Consider the following 26,130-nt stretch of genomic DNA (forward strand, 5'->3'; position numbering starts at 1 on the left):
CCCAGGGTGTGAACTGGGGGAAGGGACAAATGGAGCAGGACCATTGAGAGCTGTTTTGCATAGCAACAGCCTCACAGCTAAGCTCTGGCGTGGTCACTTAACATACCTATAGCCTTTGGCTGGTCACTTAGATATGTTGAATAGCTGTGGCTGAGCTCTGAGCCAGGGGAATGGAAGTAACTTCCCCACCAAGACGTAACTGGGGGGCAGGTCCCCAGAGTTACACAGCACCTGCGTGGGAGCTTGGAGAAGATTGGCTCCGTGACACGGGGCCACACCTGCCCAGACTCATGATGGCAGTCCAGTAAAGCTGGAAGGATATGAATTCTGGCATGTGAAGCTGAGTGTAGGAGGAGTCGGAAATGGGGCTGCAGAGGAAGATTGTTGCAGGGATTTAAACCCAGAGGTGGCAGCCCTGAGAGGGAAAACCACACAGCTTTAGCAGAGTGAAGATTCCCACAGCCCTGAGAGAGAGAGAACCACGGGGCCTGGACAGAGTGGGGACTCCCGTGGCCCTGGGAGAGAGGACCATGTGGCCTTGACAGAGTGGGGACCCCCACAGCTTTAGAAGGGGGAACCACCACCTGGTTTTAGCAGAGATCCCCGAGACTCAGCAGAGGGTGCCGGGAACCCAGGGAGGTCTCCCAGTTGAGATGGAGTACTAACTGGGAAGAACCAGAGGACTGCCTGAGCCTTGGACTTCTATTTCCTTTCCTGAGATATGGTACTCTGGACTGGGCAAAGGGGGAAGGAAGGAAGGACTGTGTCTGTTTGTGGGTGTTTTAAGGGACTTTAGGATTTTTTGATAAAGACATTAGGTCACTACTTGAAGTTTGTATAGCATTAAATAAACGTTTCCTTTCCTTTTCACGAATCTCTGGCATTGAGAGACGTCTTTCCTTGGGCGGCGGACATAATGGACCCAGGGCCTTCTTTCAATAATAGTATATCGTGTCAGGCCCCCCCTTGTTTGTTCTGTAACACCATCACCTGGTTTGTTCTGTAACACCATACATTGTCACCATCATTGAGGTGACAATGTATAAAAAGTGGACTACACCTTTTCTCGGATGTCAGATTACTCCAAGGTGACTCCTGACTTGTTCCTGTGAACGTCTCATTAGTACCAGCATAGGAAGCCGCTTCCCAGCCCATGTGTCATCCTCTAGCCACATTATCACATGGCATATTTTTCTCATAAGCTCTTATGGATTCTTTCCTGGAAGTTTCTTAGACTTCAAAAATGTACAAGTCACACTCCTCATGTAAACTTCCATAAATGTCAAAGAGGGCAGGCTTACCACCTGTATGTCTCTGGGGCTAATGAAACTTCACTGTAATTGAAAACACATTTCTCATTAAATAATTTATGAGGAAAGAATGCTGAATGAGCCCAATATTCAAAATATTGGATTTTGAGAAGTTTCATCTAAATAATATCTTAAATCTATGAGACTTTATTTTCTTGGCCTATAAACTGAATGCCACCATCAAGTAAAATCTCTAGAGATAAGTTGTTATGATTTTGATAAAAGACAAGGACTGCAGGAATTAAAGGAAACCACCCTATATGTTAAATGTCATGCTTGAAAGCCTACAGGTTGCACAATACTGTAGGGAGAAACACCGAAAATGTTAGTAAGATCATGAACCATATAAAAAATGCTTCTCTCCCCACTTATTCAACATTTCAACATTGTACTGGAAGTTTGGCTGAAACAATTAGCCAGAAAGGTAAAATAAAGACATGAAAATGGGAAAGTGAAAAAGAAACTGATCTATTTTAAAAGACAACATAATGTTACATGTAGAAAACATTAAACAGTTTATCCCCCACCCCCAAAACATGTTAAAAGTAATAAATTCAGTGCAGTTGCAGGAGAAAACAGCCTCATTTCATTTCTATGCATCAACAATAACTATCTCAAAACTCAGTTAAGGAAACAGTTCAATTTACAATACCATCAAAAATACTAGAATAATTTGGAATAAGCTTAACCAAAGAGGTGGATGATGTATACAGGGGAAACTACCAACAATGTCTCAAGGAATGGAGTACTACACAGCAGACAGAAGAATGCGCCCCTGTCTTTGATGACAGCATTAATGGAACTTGGGAAGCATTATGCTAAGTGAAATAAGTTGGGCCATGAAAGACAAATACCATATGACATCACCTAAAAGTGGAAGCTGATCAACAAACCAACAAGTGAGCACAATATAACCAGAGACACTTAAATGAAGAGCAAACTGACAGTGACCAGAGGGCAGTGGAGAGGGGATAATGGGGATAAAATATGAAGGGATGTCAAGGAGCGTATATGAAGGACACATGGACAAGACAAAGTGGTATAGGGTTGAGGTTGGAATATGAGGTATATATTGGCTGAATTGAGTGGTGACAGGAAAATGGAGACAACTATACCTGAAAAATAATAAAAGCAAGGTGAAAGATAATGTTTAAACACAAACATGTCAGTAATTAAAATAATTTTAAACAAACTGAGCCCAGAATTAAAAAAATAAGAATACAAGTAAAACTCTTCATAAAATCCTCATACAAGGTCTCATTAAATCCTGCTTTTACAGGTCTTCACCGAAGTTATGCTTGTATGTCCCACAGAAATTGAGCAGCAGGGACACCAGGATGATTAAATTTTCTGAGATGGGCACAGTCCCCTTTGATAAATACTTTGTGAATCAGAACACTAGCAAGATAATTTTAAGGAGACTCATGTGTATTCCTAGTACCAAAAAATCTGCAATTATAAATTGCAAGTACGTTACTAATGAGAATTCTGTAAAATATGGAGGTCAGAAGCCTGCAATCAGGAAGAACATGTCTGGCGGTTAATAACTCTGAGGGAACCTTAAGGCCTCTGGGTCATAACCAAACTGCTTTCTGCACAGTGGAGGAAAACAAATCACATCTCTTGCAGCCAAGGCATAATTTGCATCTGCATCAGTTCCTGCAATTTATAAAGAGGTGCAAAATAACTGAGACTCCCTGAACAGAGCCAGAACCTGATCTCCCAGAAGGCTGTGCTTCTGGAGATTTCCATTCAGACATTATATTTATCTCTACAGTCACTTTCCCATTCATCAAAATTAATCATTCAGGGAGAAGTGTGTTCTTGACCCTACAACATGGCTGGTGTCACCTGATTCAGCCTGATTAGTTAGTTACCTAAGTACAGAGGAAATAACATTCACCCCATAGTTTGCACTGATGAGGGTTTTCCATGGAAAACATGATGGGAGATTTACCAGCATCTTGAAGTTAGGAAGCTTTACTCAAACACTGCACATCCACTTTGCTCACATTGGGTTATGTCTTTTCTGCAAGAGGTACCAAAAATCTGAAGATGTCAAGCTTAGCTCTATTAAGTATGAGGTCAGTTCAAATTCCATGGGCATCAGTCTGAACTAGAACATTTGAACTAAACCTTTGGTTTTACTACCAAAGTTTCCAAATATACCTTATTAACAAAAAAACAGAAGTGTACTGAACTCATGCAAATAATTTCATTGGCATAGAAGGAACAATACTCAACAGACTTTAGAAATCTTTTGAAAGACATCAAAGAGAAACACAAGAATCAGTGTTGCCACTAATATTGTTGTCCCCTTGTCCATTCCTATTGTCTACAACCGGCGGCCTCCACATGTGTTCAGGGACGAGAAACAGAGCTCAGATTCTCTAAGCTCTTTACCTTCTCTCATTTGTTATCACACAACTACTGCTCATCCTCTGAGGGACACAGTGTTGCAATGACCCCTCCACTGTGGATATGGTGCACATGAAAGCAAACCAACATGTGGGTTTGCTCTGAAATGTGACCTTAAATCAACAAAATGACAATGTCAGCTCACATTTTTCTAGTTTATTGTCTCAGTGCTGATCTTTAACAAGTACTCATCCTCAAAACAAGCCCATTCTAATGTTGCAAAAAGTACTTTATTTAGAGTTTCACAAAATAGAGGGGGAAAGGAGAATCACTCAAATATCACATCCAGACCAACATATGCACTTTCAGCAGAATTCATGCGGTTGGAGGCTTTGCACTGGTAATTGCCAGCATCCCATCTCTGGACAGGGTCTATGGTGAGATTTCTACGGTCAAGTGAAAGCTTCATTCTGTTTGTGTACCGCAGATTTGTGCCATTGAACAACCACTGGATGAAGTCAGCGCTTGTGTGGCAGGTCAACACCACAGCATCCTTATTCTCTGTGACTCTGGTGTTGCTGGCTAGGAGGGTGGGCATACTCACAAGAGCTGGGGAGAGACAGAGAAAATGACTCATTGAGAATGGGCTACAAACATGCAGACTCATGGCTTCCTCAGGGATCTCAGCCACTTTCAGCCCAGAGTGACTTATGTAAAGTTCAACAGAGGGTGGTCCAGGCATTTGGTGGACAAATTTCTAAGTTCAGGTGACATTATGAAGGAAAGAGCTACAACTCCTCTCTGCCCCCATATAACCTCATGCAAATATAATCAGAGACACGGAAATAAAGAACAAACTGACCATAACCACAGGGGAGAGAGAAGGAGAATAACAGGGGAAAGATGGGAAAAAGGGTTATTAAGGAACATGCATAAAGACCCCACGGAAAAAGCCAAAGAGGAGAAGCATTGTGGGTTTCATATGTGGGTGGTTGGGATGATGGAAAGTGGTGGTAGGAAAATACAGACAGAGATACTTGGACAACAATAAAAGAAAAGATTAACTAATTTCAAACAGAGAAAAGGCCAGGATTTCAATGGAGAAAATACAGTCTTTACAATGGATGATGTTGAACAGCAATATCCACATGAAAATTAATGATGTGGATCCCTGTCTGATACTGCACACAGTTAAGTCAAGATTATATGAAAGTTAATTTCATATTAATATCAAAATGAGCAAAAATAAGTCAAATTATATCAAATTCTAAAGCTTAGACCTAAGCTTTAAAATGTTTATAAAAATATTGAAAGAAGCATTTTAACATTTAATTTGGCAATCATTTCATAAATGTCACACTAAGACAGGCAAAAAAAGACAATTTGGATATTCTCAAAATGAAAATGTCTCTTTATTAAAAAGGACATTACAAATTGAAAAGTGACCCAAAAATGTGAGAAAATATTTTGCAAATTATATGAAAAATAAAAAGTTAATCTTTATAATATACAAAAGAATCTACGCTCAACAACAACCACAAAAGCAAATAATCAGATTTAAAAATGGAACAAAGCACTTGAATAGACATTTCTCCAAAGAATATATACAAATGGCACACAGTTACAGAAGAACATGCTCAACACCACTATTATGTACAAACGTGAAAATCAAAACTCTCAAGGTTGGGTTTGTTGCTTATGATCTGGTTGTGGTTAACTTTGGTCTGCAGTAAAGAGAAAAATGAATGCTCTGTGTGGTAATTTGATATCTCCAAAAGCTTCTTTCAGCACAGTTGGTACCTCTCACCTCTTAGTCAACTTAAGTCTTAGAACTAACAAAGCAGGTCAGCATATCACAAGAAGTTTGAAAATCAGAGCAGAGAATGAATGTCCTCCAGTTATATGTCTGGGGGAAACTGAAGATTATCTCAGGTATCAGTTAAGTATCAGTGTTGGTTAAGGAAAGACATAAGACATGGATTCAGAGACACCACTGCAATTCTCCTGGTTCTTCACTGACCAACTGAATGCCTGCCTGACCAGAAGCCATTCCTTCCAGCTGCACAAACATCTATTGCCCAACTGAGGTGTGTTTCTATGAAACTCTATTTCTCAGGACCTCCTAGACACTGGGTGGGATTTGAGCAGAAATAACACATCGAGACCAGAAGCAAGCCAGTGGTAAGTTGTCTACTCAGGCCATAGGCTAAGAAATAGGTCAGGTCTTTTCAGGTGAATGTGACTGAAATGAGCCAGGGAGATGATGAATAATACAACAGAGTCCAAGAAATGATTTAGCAGGGAGGAAGGACTGGCAGAAGCTGATAATGGCAGCAGAATCCTGTGTTCTACCTTTGAGCATAAAATCCACTCTTTCTCTCTTGAGGGCAGGTGAGAACTTGTGCAAATGCAAAACCAGTGGCTCAGAGCAAGTGGACACCATGGACTTGCTGAAATTCTGGCACTTGTGGACAATTTATTTTATGTGGCTATGAGATGGTAATCAGAAAAAAAAAACACCTTAAAATTCTTCTCTATGTGAAAATTATTATTAATACCCAAGGGCCTAAGACCAGTAGCAAGTCCTATTTTAGTAGAGAAAAGGAAGAATCTGAGATGATGGTCTTAGTTCCTGGGTCCACAAAAGACTCTTCTCTATGGTGAGGATTCCAAGAAATCTGCATCCAGGTTCCAAGCTCTGAAGAAATTTTGGATCATTCATTCATTTGTTTATTTAATCACTATTTATTTCTTCCTAATTCATCAAAAGCAACTGAGTGCTTGTTCAAGTTTCATCCTGAGTTGGTTTGTGGGGTAGAGTGGACAATAAGAAAGAAAAGTCCTTTTCCTTTACATCTGCTGGGGAATAGTGAACCAGAACAGGAAACAAATGATTGATGTCAGGTCCAGTACAGGAAGGTGTGGATGGGCCACCTGAGAGGGATACCTGGGTAATAACACAGTGACTCTGATTGTTACAGAAGATAATATTTTTTCTAGAGTTAAAATGAATTGCCTCCATTTTTTTTTCTTCAGAGACCAAAATGCATTCCTGTGACTGAAGAAATCTAAGAGAAAAGGATGTGAACCACTTTGTTGGTTTGGGAATCTCAAGACTCTTTTTATGGCCCCAGAGGTAGAGAAATTAAGCCTGTGTCTGCATACAGAACTCTAGTAACCCTGATCACCTGGTCATGGTCTGTGTGACTCTCCTTTAGTGACCAGATCTCCCTGTTTCTCAGTTTATTCTCAATGAATATTTGCCTGCCAGGGTTTCATTGTAATTACTATAAAATATTTAGAGGATCACACCTAATCTTGAAATACAAGAACTGGTCAAAAGTGGCATCTGTTATTGACTGACTACATGAGAACCTTTGGCTGATCCAAGGTCAATGAGGAGCTTCCAGGAGCATCTTTTTTTTTTTTCTCACTTTCTTTTAGGAGATGATGACCCTCTTCTGAAATTTCCCGAGACCCCCAAGTTAGCCAGCTATTTACAAGCACATTGTATATCTCTGCTCTTCACATAAAATTCAGATGATGACAAACCAAATTCTATTTCTGACAAGGTGCATTCCTTGGTCAGGAAACCTGACTGGTGACTGTCTCAGGAGCCTTGTGAGTTGAGCACCCATTAAACTGTTACACACTCAGTCCTTCTGAGGTGGCCAAACTCATCCTAGTACCTGCTCACCAGACTTCTTGGAGTAATGATCCCTGGGACAGGGTTCTTGGGAGGGGTTTCTGAGCTGAGCTGTGTACAGGTTTCAGGGGGCCTCTCAGACTGTGCTCTGATGAAGTACAACAGAGTCATTCTCAAGGTCAAGTGAATAGGGAGGTGCTCAGGAGGCTGACATTAGTCAGGTCTCTCCCTGCTGACGTATACCCATCAAACTGATCCTTCTGTGTGCACTGACAATCTGGAAGGCTAAAATTTGAGAAAGGGATGGAGGTTTTAGAAAGTTTGCCTGCATTCTTTCTGTATCCTGCATTAAGCACTAAAATCCACCCTGAAACAAAACGCCAAGGGGAATGGAGGTAGTGTTCAGGGCATATCAATCCTGTGTGTGAAGTTGAATTCACCCCACCTGACACTGAGAGGACAAAGAGCAATCACTCACGGTATACATCAAGCTGTCCACATGTTATCATTTGTTGGCAGCCTTGAAGTTGGACCACTATGGTGTAGATTCCTGAGTCTTCCATGGTGACATTCTGTAACAGCAAGGACCCATCATCCTCTACTATCCCTTGTCCATTTGGAGGACCTCTTACATAACTGCCGGAGTTTACTGAAAGATATGCAATATTATTATGGATGTCAGTGGTTTCTCCCCTGAACCACATGAAGATTGCTGCATTGCGAGCATTATGGCAGATATGTAGGGTCACATTAGTTCCCTCGAGAGCTTCAGCCGACTCAACTGTCACTTGGGCTGTGGTGTGCTGGCCCCAGAAGTTGAACAGTGATACTAGGAAATAAGAAAAGAAAGCATTATTATTAGTATCTCTGTTTTGGGATAAATAAATGAAGCCCTGAATCCTGAACAGGTCTCGTCATGTCTCAGCCTTGGTCTGCACGTCAGTTTGTTCCTCTGAGGTCAAGGTCAGAGACATGGCCCCCTTTACTTCAGCACCTCTGAAGCTTTTATTTTTTGAGGGGTTTCAAATACTCTTCTCCCATCATTTCTCTTGCTCACCCCCTCACTGTCCTCAGGCCCCACCTGATACTCAGGGTCATTTTGGAAAGGCACTTTGCTCACCACATTATATAAAGATTCTCTGCCTTCAATTTCTCACCTGCACCTACTCTCTTTTTTCATGGCTATTGTGGATACCTGACAACACCTCCAGATCCTTCCTTGTTCCTCTCTCCTACATAGAACAAGGGCTCAATCACAACAGTGCTTGTGTCATCTTCTACCTCCAGTGACTGCAACAGCCTGGAAATACATGGGGTTGAGTGAATGCATAATCCCAGTGTCATGTACATCCTCGGATCTATTGGCTGATTGCAAAAGTTGGTGATAAAGACAATGTCTAACATTCCTTGTTAAATATTTCTGGTGCCTCCTCATAAACAAGTATAACAGCATGACAAATGAAAGGAAATGCACAGCAAATGAGGGTTTTCTGCCTCTCACCACTTCCAGATTATGAGATTTTCTTCTTGCTGAATTGGATTCCTCAACCTGCTCTGCTCCTTTGTCCTTTAGCTTCAGGTCCAATCTGAAGCCTTCCCTCTTTTCTCAAAGCACTGGTGTCTGCAGAGATCCCAGCCAGTCTTTGTGTCAGATTCTTAGACTATCCAAAGGAACTGTGTCCTACTTACCAACCAGCAGGAGCCCTTGCCAGTGGACAAGTCCTCTGTGGGTAAACATTGAAGAGGACCGCATAGTATATGTTGTCTCTTCTGTGGCTGACTCTTTGAGAGAAGATTGAGGTTCTCTAAGACTCACAGGTACCTCTGTCCAGAATGGTGAAATCTGCTGTGTGTCCTACCTGTGTGCTGAGCTGTATCCTCAGGCATGTTTACTATTCTTGTTATGTGGGCTGGGGGTGGGGTCTGTGCACGTTAACCTCCCTCTCCCAGCCCTCATTTTTTGCCACCCTTATACCTTTTATCCAGTAATGATTCCGTATACTTTTATTCCCTGACATCTTTTAAGGCCTCCCTATACTACAAATACACAAACACAGACTCCCATGTGGTATTATGAAAAGCAAAAGCCTGTGGTGTCTGGCTATCAGGCATTTCCCACAGCTCCCTGTGAGGACTACAATACCCTCCCCAACAGATCTCTCTGTTTCACATTGGACTTTTGCCTTCAGAGCAGGAGTTCTAGACCTGATTCTGAAAAAGCTGTCAAAGTGATGTGACCACTCTTGTGCATCAGATACCCTGTGAAACTTTTTCAACATCTCTTTTTGTGAAGAGATGCTGAAGAGATGATTTCATTCCAAGGTGAAATCTTAGAAATGAAGCTTCAGCAGATCTCTAGGTAACGTGGGTGTCCATTCAAATTGTAATGGCTTGATATGAAGGTAGAAACTCTTCTCTTGCTCTCCTGTGCACAAGGGAAGTCTCCAGATCCTGTTGTACTACAGATTCTGAGGTGCAGTGAGTCGAGGCTCTGCATCTGACAAGCTGTCAGGATAGGTTGATCCATCTGGCCTGTAGGGTACACTTGCAATAGCAATGCTGATGGTTGAACATGTGTCTGTAAGATGACACACTAAGGCCAACATTGAAGCCAGGTGAGACTTGGTCTTGGGACTGTCAACACCACTCAGAGAGCCACAGGTATGGTAAAAGCCTGGATTATTTCTGTTTGTGACACAGAAACCCAGCTGGGCAATGGATCCTCTCCATATTCTCTGGTTGCTCTGACGTGTTTTTTTCTCCCAGCAGGAAGTTCACAGACATGACTCTGGGTGATAGAAGGTGTCAAACTTGGTGATAATTGCAGAGGGGACCCTTCTTTTATCTCAAGTTGTCACCAGACTGGCTTTTGCTTCCCGGAACAAACACGTAAAACCAGGATTCTCAATAGGACCTGCGGTTTTGTGGTTTGAAGTGGGATGTGTCCTGCATGTGCCAGGAAGAAAAAAGGAGTCTGGGGAATGTTGGGTGGCTATAGACTTTCTGTTTTTCAAGGGACAGCTTCATGTAGACCACCCCTCTCTATGTCTGTTTCTTGGATTTGTACTTGTGATGCCTGGCTCTTGGGAAGACCTCTGTTTCTGCATTGGTGGCTTTCTGGTGATCACCTTGCCTTGCCATGGATGACACCATTCTTGAGGTACAGAGCAGCACAGAACCCCGTGAGGGACTAGGTGATCCAAGGCCCTCTCAAAATGAAAAAAAAATCCAAATTTATTGATCAATTTAATGAGTTTATCTGAGCCAAACTGACCTCATATGTCTGCGAGTGAGGTCTCAAATCCAGTGAATGCAGTTTTGTAGCTTATTTTATACATTTTAAACAAAGTAGAAGGCAAATAAGGATACATAAAACCTATTCAGAGGTGAGAGAAAACATAGCAGGGGAATCTCTAGAATTGGGTAGAAGGCAAAATGGAGAAATATATTTTATGTTGATTTATTACATAAATGTAATTCACATTTATGGTAATTCACATGATATCCTAGTTCACATTTACAGGACACAGAGAAGGTATGCAGGGGACGTGATAACATAAAGAATCTGTGGTCTCGTAGACTTGTACCAGACTCTGTGATATTGAATGGTCCAGTGAAGAAAATCCCTCTCATGTGTCCAAGTTATGCTATCCGAGAAGGAAAGAAAAAGAAAAAGAAGCCAAGGCTCACTGAAGGTAAAGACTGACCTTTGGTAAGGAAAATGGAGGCTTGTGATGTGGCAACCTGCCATCACCTGCCAAATTAGAAATTTCTGATCAAAATATCCTTTGAGGCTGCTCAGGCCTTCCATGTGGCCCCCTCAGCTTGTCAAGGCTACTGTACAGCCCCTGTTTGTTAACTGCCTCTAGAAGCAGCAGGAAGGACAGAGCAGGCAAGAGGGAAGGCCCAAGAAAAACCTGTTGAAACAAGGGATGAAATCAGGCTACTTCTCCATCTTAGCCAAATCCAGGTTCATGTGTCTATTTCATGTGTGTCTCAATATATCTCCCTAGAGGACAGAGGAAGACTTGTAGACACTGTGAGGTGCTACACAGGGATGTTATGGAGTTTAGGTTGAGCTCAGTGAAAAGACAGGCATTGTCCCAATTATTATGAGTGCAGTGTCAGGAAAACTATCCCACCAGGGGGATGTACTGTTTTTGACAGAGCTCTCTGGGTTCAAGTGTTCAAAGGAAGGGCCTGGTGAAGATTCTTCTGAGGCTTTTGGAGGAGGGTGCTGGCCTGGAAGGCTGATCCCCAAAATGCCCTGTGTGTCCACCCTCACTACATTGGGGTAGTAAATATAAGTCATATCTGTGTCCCTTCCTGCCAACAAGTCTCAGAAGCTGCAGCATCTCCAGGTGAAGACTCAGCCACTGACTCTGTGTGTTCTGTTAGGGGAAGAATGTTTCTGGTAGAAATCTTAGCCCCTCTGAGATGGAAGCAACCAGAGTTTTCAGGTTCTCTTCTTACTGCACAAGAAGTTTCCCTTGCTCCCCAGGGCATCATGACCTAGAGAGATGTCTTCAGAAAGAACCGACAGGTGTCCCACACACCCTGAGCCTTGTGAATGAAAAGTCAGTCCTTATTGTTATCAAGTCAGCGTATGCTCTCTCCTCCCCTGACAGTAACTCTTTCAGGGGTTGAGGATGCAGAGTTTCTGTCCAATCAGGGATCTATGAGAACTTAAAGAATACAGGCCTGTTGTGATGAGACATAACTAACAGAGTGGGACTATGTAGGGATGTAATTTTAGGGGGAATAAAGAGCAGTCAAACCTCTTACTGTTAGGAGATTCCTTTTCTTCCTCATGACTGTATGAGACAAAAGCTGACTCTGTGGTGTCCCCAAGCATTCAGAGGCCTCCTCCCATGCTGACACCAATACCTGTGTGTCTATAAAAAACATCATTTGACTGCAAGTGTCACCTGCATCAGTGGGTGACAGTCTTGCATTGTGTGATTTACTTTATTGATTTAGTGAGTGTTTATGGAGCATCTGTGACATGTCAGGCTCTTGGCTGGGCCCTGGAAGCTCCAAAGAGAATAAGACTTACATAGGCCCTGTGCTTTTTGTGTTTGTTGTAACAGAGACAGGGTCTCAGATACATCATGGCTCTAGGGAGTGACTTATAATCCAGTGAAGGGCTGTGAAGGAGAACTTTGGGTGCATACACAGCATGTACTTGAGTCTCAGCTGGCCTGGGATCACAGAGAACACTTCTGAAAAAGTGATTTCTTGGCCACAACCTGTAGACTTAGTGGCGCTTTTCCCCTTGATGAATAGAGGGCATCAAAAAAAAAAAAAAAAAAACCCTGCCTAGGGAGGACTGCCAAGCAATTGTCTGATTGTTGTTTGAAAGGAGGAGCAGATGCAGACCACTATGGGGAGTCTGGAGATCTAGAAAGACTGTGTAGTGATTAATGCTGGTGAGATTGGGCCTTACTGGGCTGTGGGTTGTGCTGAATGGGGTCAGCAGTGTCAAAGAAAGACTCTAGCCTGCAGGGTAATTCAGACACACCCTTGTGGACAAAAAGAAAAATGAGCAAGAAAATGTCATGTTATAATTAAGTAATTTTTTCTTTTAGTTTAGTACTTTTTTATTCAACCTATACTTTAGGTAACATTTCATACATAATTTTATGTATATTTATTAAATTATAGACAAATGTAGTCAGATTAACATATTGAAAGTATACCATTTATGTTGTTTTCTCAGATCCATGGACCAGACAAGCTGTACCAGGAAAATAGAGACTGTATCCCTTACTATTAAAGTCTTCTCATGCCCTGTTGTAATCTCTTATTAGTTCACGTCCGCACCTCTTTTTAGTGTTAAGGAAAGTGTTAGTGGCTGTTTTTCACTATAAATTCCTTTGCATTTTCTGGAATTTTCAGTTTTTATCATAAAATGTATAATTTTCATCTGAGATTGGCTTCTTCACTGAATACAATTATTTTTACATAGCTCCTTCTTTTAATACTCTAGTTATATTTCATTCCAGGGCTGCATTGATTTTGTTTACTGATTCACCATTTTATTGACATTTGTGTTCTTTCCACTTTGGGGCTATTACAAGTAAAGCAGCCATGAAGATGTGTGCAGAAAACTCTATAATGCAAACAATTATTAATTATAAAACCAATGAAAATGTAGTGAAGTGGAAGGTAGCAATTTACCCTGGATGTCTGGTTTGAAGGTCGCAGGGCCACAGCCCCACCCAAAGGGACAGAAACACCTAATTCCTCACATAAAGCTGTGTCTGCCACAGCCCGTCCATCAGTCAACATGGCAGCAGAATTAATGGTTCTACCTCCCTTCCAGCTTCTAAATTATGAACCAGTGAACCTCAGGAACTGCATTTAATTCACATCTGGATCTAAATCGCTAGGAGTAGAAGGGGAGTGTTTAACTTCTAGTCCCCCTGATATAACAAGAAACCTAAAAACATGAAGGATATATGCCAAGTGCCCACAGATAATACATGACATTTGTGAGCCCACATGCAGGCTGTGTGACTCTGGGTGAGTGACCCCACCTCAGTAAGCATCAGTTGCCTCATGTGATGTCATAAAATATATTTGGATTTCTTTCTTGGATTTTAGACAAGGATATCTAAAGCTCCTGGAATTTTTTAAGACATGAGAGTTTTGTGAGTGCCTTTTGAAAAACATGTGATGAGGAAACTCTTGGAAGGCCTCTGGATATTGCAGAGTGAGGGCAGGTCACCAGAAATACCAAGTTGTGATCAGAAGATTAAAATTTTCAGCTGTCAACATAAGAATTGCTTCAACCTGAGGAGAATTTTTATGAGCTTACGCCAGCCAAATAGGATAATTGCAGGGAACAAAATGACAATGGATCAAGAAAATGTTCTGTAAAATGGCATTTGTGCACCCTATTTTATTCAGTACAGTGAAAGGCAGATGCCTTCATGGTTATATTAAATCCATTAAAAAAAGATTAGGGAGGTGGGAGAAAGCAAAGTGCTCAAATCTCTGAGACTGGGTAACAAGTAAAACAAATACCCACATACAATTGTTAGGTTGGTTGGTACAGACTTGTTAGTGGTTAACAATGAAGACAATAACAACAGTGATGCGAAGTTATGTGGTCTCTGCTATGGTGCAGTGGGGGTCAGGAATAAAAATTTATCTAACCTTTTAAAGGTACGTTATGCTGGAGGCAAAAAGACAATCACACACTCAGTTAAGGTAAAGACTTAGCTTTGTAAGGAAAGATACCAACCTAGGGCATGACTACTCACCATGAGTCACTTTGAATTAAAAGTTTTAATTTCAGACCATCCTATGTGGTCACCTCAGGTCTCTGAGTTTGTAAGTCCCACCATGCAGGCCTCCCCTGAGCTTGTCAGGTTTAATATGGGGTCCCTTTTTTGTGCACACTGACCCATTTGGTTATAAATCAACCTAAAGAATACATTGGTGGCCAATCTTTTGGCTAGATAATATTGCCTCAAGTGCTAGGGAGGGATTCTTAGGAAGTCTTGGTGACAGCGTTTGTCTTGCTGGGCAATAAACCATTGGTGATGAAGTAAGACATCCACCTTGGATGGAAGGCAAAGACAAATGGACTCAAAGGAAAAAGCAGGTAAGTGGGAGGCAGTTATGTCCCACAGGCCTTATTAGAAACACACTCTGGAACATTTCTAACCCATTAGTTTTCAAGATCTAAGTTAGTGCTAATGTGCTGTCTCATTTCTCCCTGTTTTGCATCCTGTATTACTTTAACTTGTAGTTTGAGAGCACACTATACACCAGCCCAGTTTTAACCATCTGCCCCTATGGTGGGTTCTTATTTACTAAGACCGATCTATTATTAATTATTAATTATTAATCTAATTTCTTCTAGTTCTACATTTGGAAGGTGCATCCTTAAGTTTTCTTTGGGGAGCAGGCTGTAAGAATGTTGCACGTGGGTCACCGGCCAGCAGTGACCACAGAACGCTGTGGATGGCTCGCCAAAAAACACGTGAGAAAAAACACAAACATGCACAGAGACAAACTAGTTTCTGTGGGGAAGTAGGGAGGAAATGGCCACCCCCCCTAGTGGGGAGGGCCCTGATTTACAGTCCATACCTGCTTTTATTGGGCTCATTTTGCATAATAATTCAGGTAAAGTACAGTACTTATCAAGGGGGAAGTAAGGAACTATAGAAAACAAGGAACTCTGCTGGTCTATTGAGTCGGGGTCAAAGAGCTGTAAGACTTTGAGGAACCAACTTCCTCCTTGGACTCCTCTCATTCAACTGAGAGCATTCGAAACAAAGAAGGTTTCACAGTAATTTACATGTTCTTTCTTAGGCCTGATCACCCAGGGAATCCGCCCTTTTCAGCACAGAGCTGTACCACCTTGTCATTGTTTCAGGCTTAGCACGGGAACTAAGGCAATAAGGAGATTTTCTCCCAGACGATGAGAACTCAGGCTATGTCAAAGCCGAGGAGTAAGGGTCCGTCACCCTCTTTTGCTGCAGCCCCCCAAGTCCTTCTTTTGGGGGGCCTACCAAAGTGATCGTGTCTGGCTTAGGTCATTCCCCCCGTGGGGAATCTTACCCGTCTTTGGCTAACCGACCAAGCTTTTTGGGGTTCGGTTATGAATAAAGCAGCAGAAGCAGCATTCCTGCCAGGGAGATAAGCTTTTGTCTCCTTGCTGGCTTAAGGTTCCAAGGGCGTTCCCTTAGCCTTAGCCTAGGTGGGGGTTTCAGCTTCTGATACCAGTCAGGGCGGTTCCGAACATAAGAACAGAACCCTCTCACATACAATTACTATCTAAAATTTCCACAGGTGAGGATGTTACAGAATGGACCTGGAGGTTATGGGGTCCCTCTGTCACTGGGGATTCTTTGCCCAGTACCGCAAATTGGAATTATGACTCTCAATGCCAGAGTTTGGTGAAAAAGAAAGGAACTATTTATTCCAAAGTTATACAGGCTTAGAGTAATGATTTAATGTCTGCCTTAAAATCCCAAAGTCCCTTAAAATAGCTACAAACACACACAGTCCTTCCTTCTGCCTCGTAGGCCAGTGTCAGAATCTGACAAGCAGAAGTATCCATCCTCTACAAGAAAAAAAAAAAAAAATCAGATGCCTGCAGCTCACTTTTCCCAGTTCCTCTCAGCAATCTCTGTTTGGCTGACAGGTCTCACCTGGTTCCCAGCACCATCAGCAGTGTCGTGCATATCTCCAGTTTTTAATCCAAAACCACATGACACCTTCTTGTGGCCCACCAGCAAGAGTCCTTTTGTTACAGAACACAACAAGGCGGGGAGGGCCTGGGACGATATACTATTATTGAAAGAAGGCCCCAGGTCTGTTATGTCCACCGCCCGAGGAAAGACATCTCTCAATGCCAGAGACTTGTGAAAAGGAAAGGAAATGTTTATTTAATGCTATACAAACTTCAAGTAGTGACCTAATGTCTTTATCAAAAAATCCTAAAGTCCCTTAAAACACCCACAAACAGACACAGTCCTTCCTTCCTTCCCCCTTTGCCCAGTCCAGAGTACCGTATCTCAGGAAAGGAAATAGAAGTCCATGGCTCAGGCAGTCCTCTGGTTCTCCCCAGTTAGTACTCCATCTCAACTGGAAGACCTCCCTGGGTTCCTGGCACCCTCAGCTGTGTCACCGGGATCTTTGCTAAAACCAGGTGGTGGTTCCCCCTTCTAAAGCTTTGGGGGTCCCCACTCTGGCAATGGCATGTGGTCCTCTCTCCCATGGCCATGGGGAGAATCCCACCCCGTGGTTCTCTCTCTCTCAGTGCTGCTGCATGGTTCTCTCCTCAGGGCTGCACATGGTTCTCCCCTCTCCCAGGGCTGCGCGTGGTTCTCCCCTCTCCCAGGGCTGCGCATGGTTCACCTTCCTAAAGCAGCATGGTTCTTCCCCCTCAATGGCTGCCGCCTCTGGGTTTTAAATCCCCGTGCCCGCCTTCCTCTGCAGCCCCATTTCTGACTCCTCCCACACTCAGCTTCACATCCCAGAACTCATACCCTTCCAGCTTTACTGGACTGCCATCATGAGTCTGGGCAGGCGTGGCCCCAAGTTCTGGAGCCAATCATCTCCAAGCTCCCATGCAGGCGCTGTAACTCGGGGACCTGCCCCCCAGTTACACCTTGGTGGGGTAGTTACTTCAGTTCCCTTGGCTCTGAGCAAGGCCACAGCTATTTAACATATCTAAGCGACCAGTGAAAGTCTATAGATATGTTAAATGGCCACACCAGAGCTTAGCTACAAGGCTGTTGCTATGCAAAACAGCTCTCAATGCCCCCCCCCCCCCCCCCCCCCCCCCGCTCCATTTTGTCCCTTCCCCCAGCCCACACCTGGGGAATGGGGGTGAAGACATCTCAAAATCTCCTGGACACCTTGAGTTCTGGACCCCATTTCAAATGCCCATTGGGGGTCCCCCCTCTTGGCTGCACCCTGTAACACTTTCACCCCTTTCCTTCCCTGCAAAGTCTGGCATTACCCCTGTCCCTAGTCCTTCATTGCCTTTCCTGCTTCCTAAGCCACTTACTATAGGTAGGCACAAACCTCTATATTTTTTGGACACCACAAGTTGTGTACTTCATTAAAAACCAGGCTTTTGGAGGGTCCTGGCTTCACCCCATTACAAGGAGGACAGTAAGAGTTTCATAAGTAAATTTTGTGTGCTTCATCAGCAAGTATGGAGGGCCATGGTTTGTAGCTACTTCAGCTTCCATTTGAATTAATATAGTTGGTAGTCCTTGTTCAGTTAGGGTATAAGGACATTCACATCATTAGTTTCTAGCATTTATTTATAAAATGCCTTTCTTAATTTTTCTATTCCAGTAACCTTCTACAACTTCCTTTGATCTTATTTTGTCTCTTTTTACTCACTTGAACATGACCAACTTATTAAGAAAAAATACTTGCTTTTCATGTCTCTTAACACTTACACATCTCTTTACTTCTTTTTGCAATACCATTTCTTCTAAATTTCAAAATGTTACCAGGAAAGGGGCCTGGCCCAGAGTGAGTTTGCCTAAGGGTAGCCAGTAGTGCAAGGATTCTTGACTTTGTGTAGGAAGAACTTCATGAAACAAGCCCAGGTAATTTTGAAGGTATGTTCATTAAACCTGGGGACACCAAAAACACGGATGGGCCAGAGTAAAAGGAGAAGCATAAGGGAGACTGGGTGGGGCTGCTGTGGCTCTCTTGCAACACTATGGGAAGGATGTGAGACTAGGAGTGGCTGCCATTAGCTTTTTGCAGAATCACATAGATGAAGACTTATGGAATGTTCTAGGGTATTTGTCTGTGATGAACTGCTGCTGCCCATTGATCTCCTGGTTGCAAGTCACATGAGTTGGGAATAAGGAAACTAAGAACTAAATTTCCTCTAATAGACAAGAACCACATTGTAGCTAAAAGGAAATGATAAGGGAGACACAGGGCAGTTAAGCAAACATCCTGTGTCTAGCAGATGCTCTCCCCTGGGTAGGCTAGATAAGCAGTGCTTTGTTGTTTTTAATGAGAAAATAGAAAACTAGCTAGCTAGAGCCAGGAGATTACTAGGTTAATGAACAAACAGCCTGCCTTCACGCCTTATGCAAAAATGCTTGGTTTGAAATTCCCGAGCACGGTCTCTGTAAGCGAATTGCTAACTGCCACATCTGCTTCTGTATAATGCTTGCTTGCCTGCCCCTATATAAGAAAGTAGTTGTACATGCTCATGGCGGCTCTCATTTGCAGCTTCTTGTGGGCAGTGTTGCTGGACACTTTGAGAGTTCACCCCTGTGCAGGTTAAACTTGGCCAATAAAATAACATCTTTGAACCCCTGAAAGTCTTCGATATTGGTTCTCGCGTGTGCTGGATGCTACAACATGGAGACCCCTTAGAGACTGGAAGAAGGATAATTTATCTCCCAAGAAACATATAGAAAGGACCCATGGACATAGCCCAAGGAGAGGTAGGATTGAAGGTGGGAGGTGGGTGTGATCGAGGAAAGTGGTGGCCGGAAAATGGAAACAACTATAGTGAACAACAATAACAAAAAGAATTCAGTAGGTGTGCCTCAAGAAGAGTGCACACTGATTTCTGGTTTCAAAAGGTAAAAATTTCAGGTGAGGTCTCAGGGAGGATCTCAAGATAATATTCATCAGCTTTTTCAGGTGTGACCTTTCAGGGATGTTGTCTCTGTTATGTCAGAGTCGCTCAAGAAACCAAAAAAACACAGCGAGCTAAGGAGCAGGGTTTATTAACAGGCAATAAGCGGAAAAGTGGAGCCAACCTAGGGAGGTTGGGAAGCCAACCAAGGGAGGTTAAGACTCGCTCATTTGTTCTTAGGGCAGGGTTTTTAGGTGCAAAAACTCACAAAGGGTAACTGGTTGGGGTATCAGAGTCTCACTGGGTACAGCTGGTTGCCAGGTTCCATTTCTGCTGATCATTTTTCTTGATACATCTCGTCAGGCTCCATGTATAGCTGCATTGTATTATGCCAAATAGACAGACCCCAGACCCCAGTCTTAGCTGGGCATGTGTCTGCCCTGGGTATGTCGGCAGGCAGTTTCCCAGGCTACAGTTTCCCACAGTACTGTTTTCTTGCCTGATGTTTTTTCTATTTCTCCTAGGCCTACATAGGTCTGTCACTCCTCTGACAGCCACAAGGTGCTGACAATACTGGACCAGAATCTCCAGGAGAACATAAGGACATCGGGGCAGGATCCTTCTAGTTTGTACCAAAGTGGCAGTGGCATAGAGAATTTACATAAACCTAAAAACTCCAATGTATGGGAGACAAAATGGTGTATATAAAATGTTTTGGACAAAGGAGAAAAAAAGGAGGAATGACATCTTCTATCATTTCACAAGTCACAATGAATGCTTTACAGCTAGTTGAAAAGACTAGATCCTACAAGGTTAGAGCATTTTTCTGGGCCACAGAGAATTAATGAGACACAATGGGGTATCTAGGCAACAGGTGCCTTCCTAAAGCCCTTTTATTTATCATGGCCCCCTCACTTCACCACAGGTGCTCCAGTGGCCCCTCCGGCAAAAGGTAGGACAGACCACACTCATATTATTCAGCTTCATTCTGAGCCTCCAAAACAAACCCTCCTGCATGGCACATTTAAGGTTCATGGAAACCATAGAATTCCTAAGACATGCTCACCTCCCAGGCTTTACAATTTTCTCATCTGACTCTGAGTAGAACCCATTCCTCCATGACTTCCCTTTGTTCACCTCTGCTCAAACACAATCCACCTGTAGACAGGTCCCCAAGGATCTCAACCAAATACACCGGAGGCCACAGGGATCAGGAAAAAAGTAGAAATAGAGAAGAGATTTATTTTCCATTTGCTAATTCTGGTGGCAGGATTTGAAGACAGTCCTGTGGAGTACTCAAAAAGAGCAAAAAAAAAAAAAAAAAAAAAAAAACCACAAAGAATGAAGACTATGATATCTGCCCAGAGATGCAGGCCAAAGAGGGCTTGAGAGCAGAGACCTGCATGTTCCCTGGAGTAGTTGAGGTTAATGGCAGAATATCTTTTCAAATCTCTGTGACCTTCTTTTTTGAAGACGCATGTGGAATAACTACACTGTTGATGCTAAGGGTGCTGTCGAAATCTGCTCTTTCATGCTGGCAAGTTCCCTAAGATTCTGAGGCAAGGCTGCTTTGAGGCAACCTGGGTCTCCAGAAAATTCTGGGAAGTCAGGTCATCTCCTGCTGTGAACCTCAAGTCAAGAAAGAGGGAGACAATTACAAACCTTTTTTTAAAAAAATAACAAGATAAGGAAAATATTAGAAGATTTGAAAGTGTGTTAAGGGTTGACACTTTCAGTACGATGTCAAGATCAACTAGTACAGGGAGGTTATGTTAAAGAGAAACTTGAATGAAGCCAATAAAAAATAAAGATAAGACTCTATTAAAGACATAGCAATAGGGCAGTGAGAGAGAACTCAACAGCCCTGATACAAAGCCTGGAAGATTTTACAAAAGAAGAAACCATGGGAATGTGTGTTTGCTAATTGACTTTAGACAAAGAAAAGCGAAACTTTACATAAAACCTTAACAAGAGGTCCTTTTATGTTTTGGCTGCAAAGTTCTTCAACTATGGTAGGTTTCTGCTCTTTCTTTGAGACTGCCAGGAAGATTAAAAATCAAAGTAATGTGCCCTGTGTTTGAAACAGATATTCTTTGGTTCTTAATACTGGTAAGAAGAATCCAAAACCACTTAGGTATGTTTCAAAAGACCAGATAAAAAACTGTCCATAACCAAATTGCAATTACATTTGTAGTGAAATGCTCTAAAAAAAAAAAAAAAAAAGACAGATTTCAGAGGCCTAAAGTCAGAGAGAACCTGTGTTAAGATTCTGGACTCTGAGGAAACATTAGAGACTGTGTTAATAACACAAATGCCTTCTTCACAGTGGAGGGACCCACAACTAAATCTCTTTCAGCCAAGAGCCAGTTTGCATCTCCATCATTGCCCCATATTTACAAAGAAGTGTCAGTGCATAGCAATGTAGGCACAAGGGCAAAATAGCTGATAGTCCTTGAACACAGACAGGATTGCATCTCCCAGAATCCTGTACTTTTACATATCTCTGCACTCACCTTTTATTGTTTTTATTGTTGTTGTTGTTCACACATCATTCAAACAAACAAGTGTATTCTATATCCTATGACATGGCTGCAGTAATTTGCATTGTCCTGATCAGTTACTGAAGGGAAGAGGAACTGATATTTACCACATAGTTTGCTCTACTGCAGGTTTTTCTATAAAACATAACGGGAGTTTTAACAGCCTCTTGGTGTTAGAAAGCTTCACTCTCACAACCCACCTGCAGTAACCCTAGTTTTGGGTGATGCCCTGTTCTCTAAGAAATACCAATATAAACATCAGGTCAAAATTAGCTTCATAAACCCTGAGGTTATTTTTAATTCAGTCTGAACTAGGACATTTGGACCAAAGCTTTGTTAGTATAAGAAATGGTTACACATATATTCTGTTAATAACAGGGACAGAGTCATGCTCAATTTATTCAAATAAACCTATGCCATTTAAATAGGAAGACTCTAGAAGATGGTAGAATTTAGGGAAGGAAGTGAAACAGAGAGAAAGATGTCAGTGTTATTACCCACATAGGTGTCTTTTAGCTTCTTCTTGTTGTACACACATTGTCCAGGTGCTCTCCACATGACCCCTAGAAAAGGACAGAACTTGAATTTCTACAAGCTAATCACATGCTCCCACTGCTCATCATGTGACAACTGTCCATACTCTGAGGGACCCAGTGACTCTTGCCCTGTAGAGATGGTGCATCTGAGATCAGTCAAAGCTGGGATCAGCTGTAAAATGTAACCTTAAGTCAACAAAAATGAAAATGTCAGCTCTTATTATTGAGCATTTCTTGACTCAAGGCAAGTCTTGTAAACATTTTCTATGTTCACAACTAATCTATTTAAAAATTGCAAAAGACTTATTCAGAGTTTAATAACAGCTGAGGAAAGAAGTATCGTTTTTATTTTACACCAAGTTTGAGGGGCTCACCTTCAGAGAAACTCTGGAGTTGGTGTCATCACACTGATAATTCTCACATCCTTTCTCCTGACAAGGTCTATGTGAAGGTTCTTTGGACACAGGATAGCTTCATCCTCCTGAAGAGCCGCAGGCTCTTACTGTTATAAAACCCTGAGTGGAACTCAACTGTGTAGCAGCCAGCAGCACAGGGTCCTTATGTTCTGTGACCAGTGGGTTGCTGGCTAGTATGTTGGCACTCTCACAGGCTCTGTGGAGAAACAGGAGGTGTGACAGATAGAGAGTGGTCTTGGGACCTGGGGCCACAATACAACTTTTGATCTCAGCCACACACGGTCCACAGTTAAGTTTGTAATGTTCACCTGAGGATGATCTTCACCTCTGCAGAAAAGTGATTGCCTTTGTTGAGGTGACAATATGTAAAGAGAGGGTTGGACCTTGCCTCTGACCTCATTATTTGTACATTTCATGATATTGTAAATAGAAAACCTTAAAGCTCCTCCAGAAATAAACTAGATCAAATAAATGAACTCAGCAAAATAGCAGAACACAAAATTAATATTCTGAAATTGGCAACAACTTTATTGAACAATAATAAACTCTCAGGAAGAGAAACAAAAAAACAACCCCATTTCTTATTGCAACAACAGAAACAACAACAGGAAAAATTTAAGGTAACTAGAAAAAAATGTAACCAAGGAAATAAAGACATGTACTGTGAAAATTAAGGAACATTGAGAAAGAAAGGGACATTGTGTCATGAAATATATAAATAACTGGAAATATATTCCATTTTCATGTAATTGGAGAACTAACATGATGTAAATGTTCAGGCTACCCAGAGCAATCTGGGTATAGGTTTAATGCAACTCTTATTACATCAACAATGGTATCTTTCACACTTCTGGACCATATATTCTAAAACTGTATATAGAACCAAAAGTGAAAGAACCCAAATGGCTTTAGAAAGCTTGAGGAAAAAAGAAAAAAGTTGGAGAGATTACAATTCCTGAAATGAAACACTTGTACAAGATCATTTTAATCAAAGCAAGGATGTACTGCATGTTAGCAGACAGAAAAATCAATGAAACAGAAGAGAGAACACAGAAATTAACTCGCACTTAAGTGAAAGACTAATATTTAATAAAGGAAACAAAAGCATATGATGGAGGAAAGACACTCCTTTTAAGATATGGAATGATGTTAGGAAAACTGGACAGCTACATGCAAAAAAATGAAAATAAGTCACCAAATTATACCTCAGAAAATGAACTCAAAATGAAAAAAAGACTTTAATGAAAGTTGTGAAACCATATAAATCCGAGAAGAAAACAGAGCCAGTATAATGTCAGATATATCTGTAGCAATGCTTTCTCTGATATGCCTCATAGGGCAAGAAAACCAAAGAAAAAATCAACAGATGAAAGTGCATCAAATGGAAACGCCTCTGCTTAGTAAAAGAAACCATCACAAAATGAAAAGACAACCCACTGTATGGATAAATGTATTTGGCAGTGATATATTGGATAAGGGACCAATTTTCAAACTACACAAGGAACTTATACACCTCAACAACAGGAAGACAAGCAATGTATTTAAAACTTCGGCAAAGGTCCTGAATAGATACTCTCCAAAGAGGACATGCAGATTGCTGTTAGACATATAAACAAAGGCTCAGTGTGAGTAAGTAGATGCATGTAGTCACAGGAGGAAACAATCTGGAGTTTCTTCAAAAAATTAAAAATGAAACTGTCTTTTGACCAGAAACCACACTTCTGAGAATACCTATTTTTTGGATAGATGTTTGTAAATTCTTAGAATAAACTCATGTTATTGTATGTGCAATAAGACAGTCAGAAAAAAACAAACGCCATATGATCTCACTTACTTGTGGAAGCTAATAAACGGAATAGAAACAAAGGCACAAGTACATGGAAAACACTGACAGCTGTCAGGAGAAAAGAGAGGAGGAACTGGAGAAAGAAGGTGATAGAATTAACCAAAGAATAGGTATACATAACCCATAGACCCAGACAACAGTGCAGTGATGGTCACAGGAAAGAGGTGGACACTGTGTAGAGGTGGGACCAGAAGGGAAAAATGAAGGAATCAGTAATAGAGTCAACAATCAAAACAAGTAAACAAATAAAATAAAAACACTATCATTTTCAGGTGAGGTGTTGCAAACCAGTACCGATGACTTTGTCTTAATTACTGTGGTTTAATTACAAATTGAATAAAATATCTGAAAATTCTGGTTGCCCTGAAATGCTTAAGTGACAAAATCACATTGGAAATAAATAGTGCTTATGGATACACAACATTATAAATGTACTTAACTGCAAAAGTATTGTGCCTGTAAAAATGATCACAAGGAAAAAAATTACATTCATGTGTATTTTATCCCAATACAAATACAGATAAAAAAGAATGACTCTAATTTCAATGAGCTTGACATAACTTAATACAGATTGTCAGATTGAGGATAAGTTGGCATTTGGTGTGGGATATGCATTATTGGGAGCGTGAGAAGACAAACTCTAATTTCCAATCCTTGGGTTTAGTGTAATTGAAAAAAAAATTGAAGTAAATAAATAATCAGAAAGGGCATAAATTCAGAAAATTGTCACTTTAAGTTTAATGAGGTAGTTGTGGCCAAGACTGCACAGACAGGGGCTTCTGAATGGCGGCAATGAGCTGTATTTTAACTTGGTGCTTAATTGTTAGCTTGATTCTGTTTTCCTAATTCATGCATATGCAGTATCAACTTTTTCTTTCTTTACAAGTACATTATCTTAGAAATGGATGTTCTTGCTTTTGTTTCATAATCATTTTAGCTTTGAATATAATTGTTTTACTTTTAATATAAACATTATTTTACAAAATATGAAGTCTCATTTTCTATAAATGACCAATTAACTTTATTAAAATCATTTATTAAAATAATATCATGTTCTTTTCAAACAAGAATATAATAATGTTTATTTAAAATCTCCATACTCATTTTTTCAAAGCGTGAGCTTTTCCTCAGACTATGAAATTACTATGTCATCTTATTCATTGTAAAGACATTGCCCTTTGAAAAATATAACATGCTGTTAAAACTGTAATGACCTTTCAAATATCTATATCATGTCTTGTGCACAGCCAAAGCTCCTGTCTTTAATAAATGTGTCCCTTTTTAAGGAAGCGTAAAAATCTAGCAATGACATCAGAGAGGAAAAAGACCCCTCGTGTCAACTACGGTGTGTCTCAGAGACTCTATATTCAGTAAAAAGTAGATACTCTGGCCC

The 26,130-nt window shown here is 41.4% G+C and overlaps 1 protein-coding gene across 1 annotated transcript in view; it reads right to left on the reverse strand.

Moving 5' to 3' along the window:
- Window positions 1-3,996: 3,996 nt before the first annotated feature.
- The window catches only part of LOC114511419 (carcinoembryonic antigen-related cell adhesion molecule 3-like), a 178,443-nt gene continuing 156,309 nt past the window's right edge, over window positions 3,997-26,130 (reverse strand). Inside the window, exon 3 of the mRNA XM_036012783.1 lies at window positions 3,997-4,277. Coding sequence (XP_035868676.1) covers window positions 3,997-4,277 — 281 coding nt within the window. The remainder of the gene's footprint in view (window positions 4,278-26,130) is intronic.

Source organism: Phyllostomus discolor, chromosome 12 (assembly GCF_004126475.2).
Source record: "Phyllostomus discolor isolate MPI-MPIP mPhyDis1 chromosome 12, mPhyDis1.pri.v3, whole genome shotgun sequence".
NCBI lineage: Eukaryota > Metazoa > Chordata > Mammalia > Chiroptera > Phyllostomidae > Phyllostomus > Phyllostomus discolor.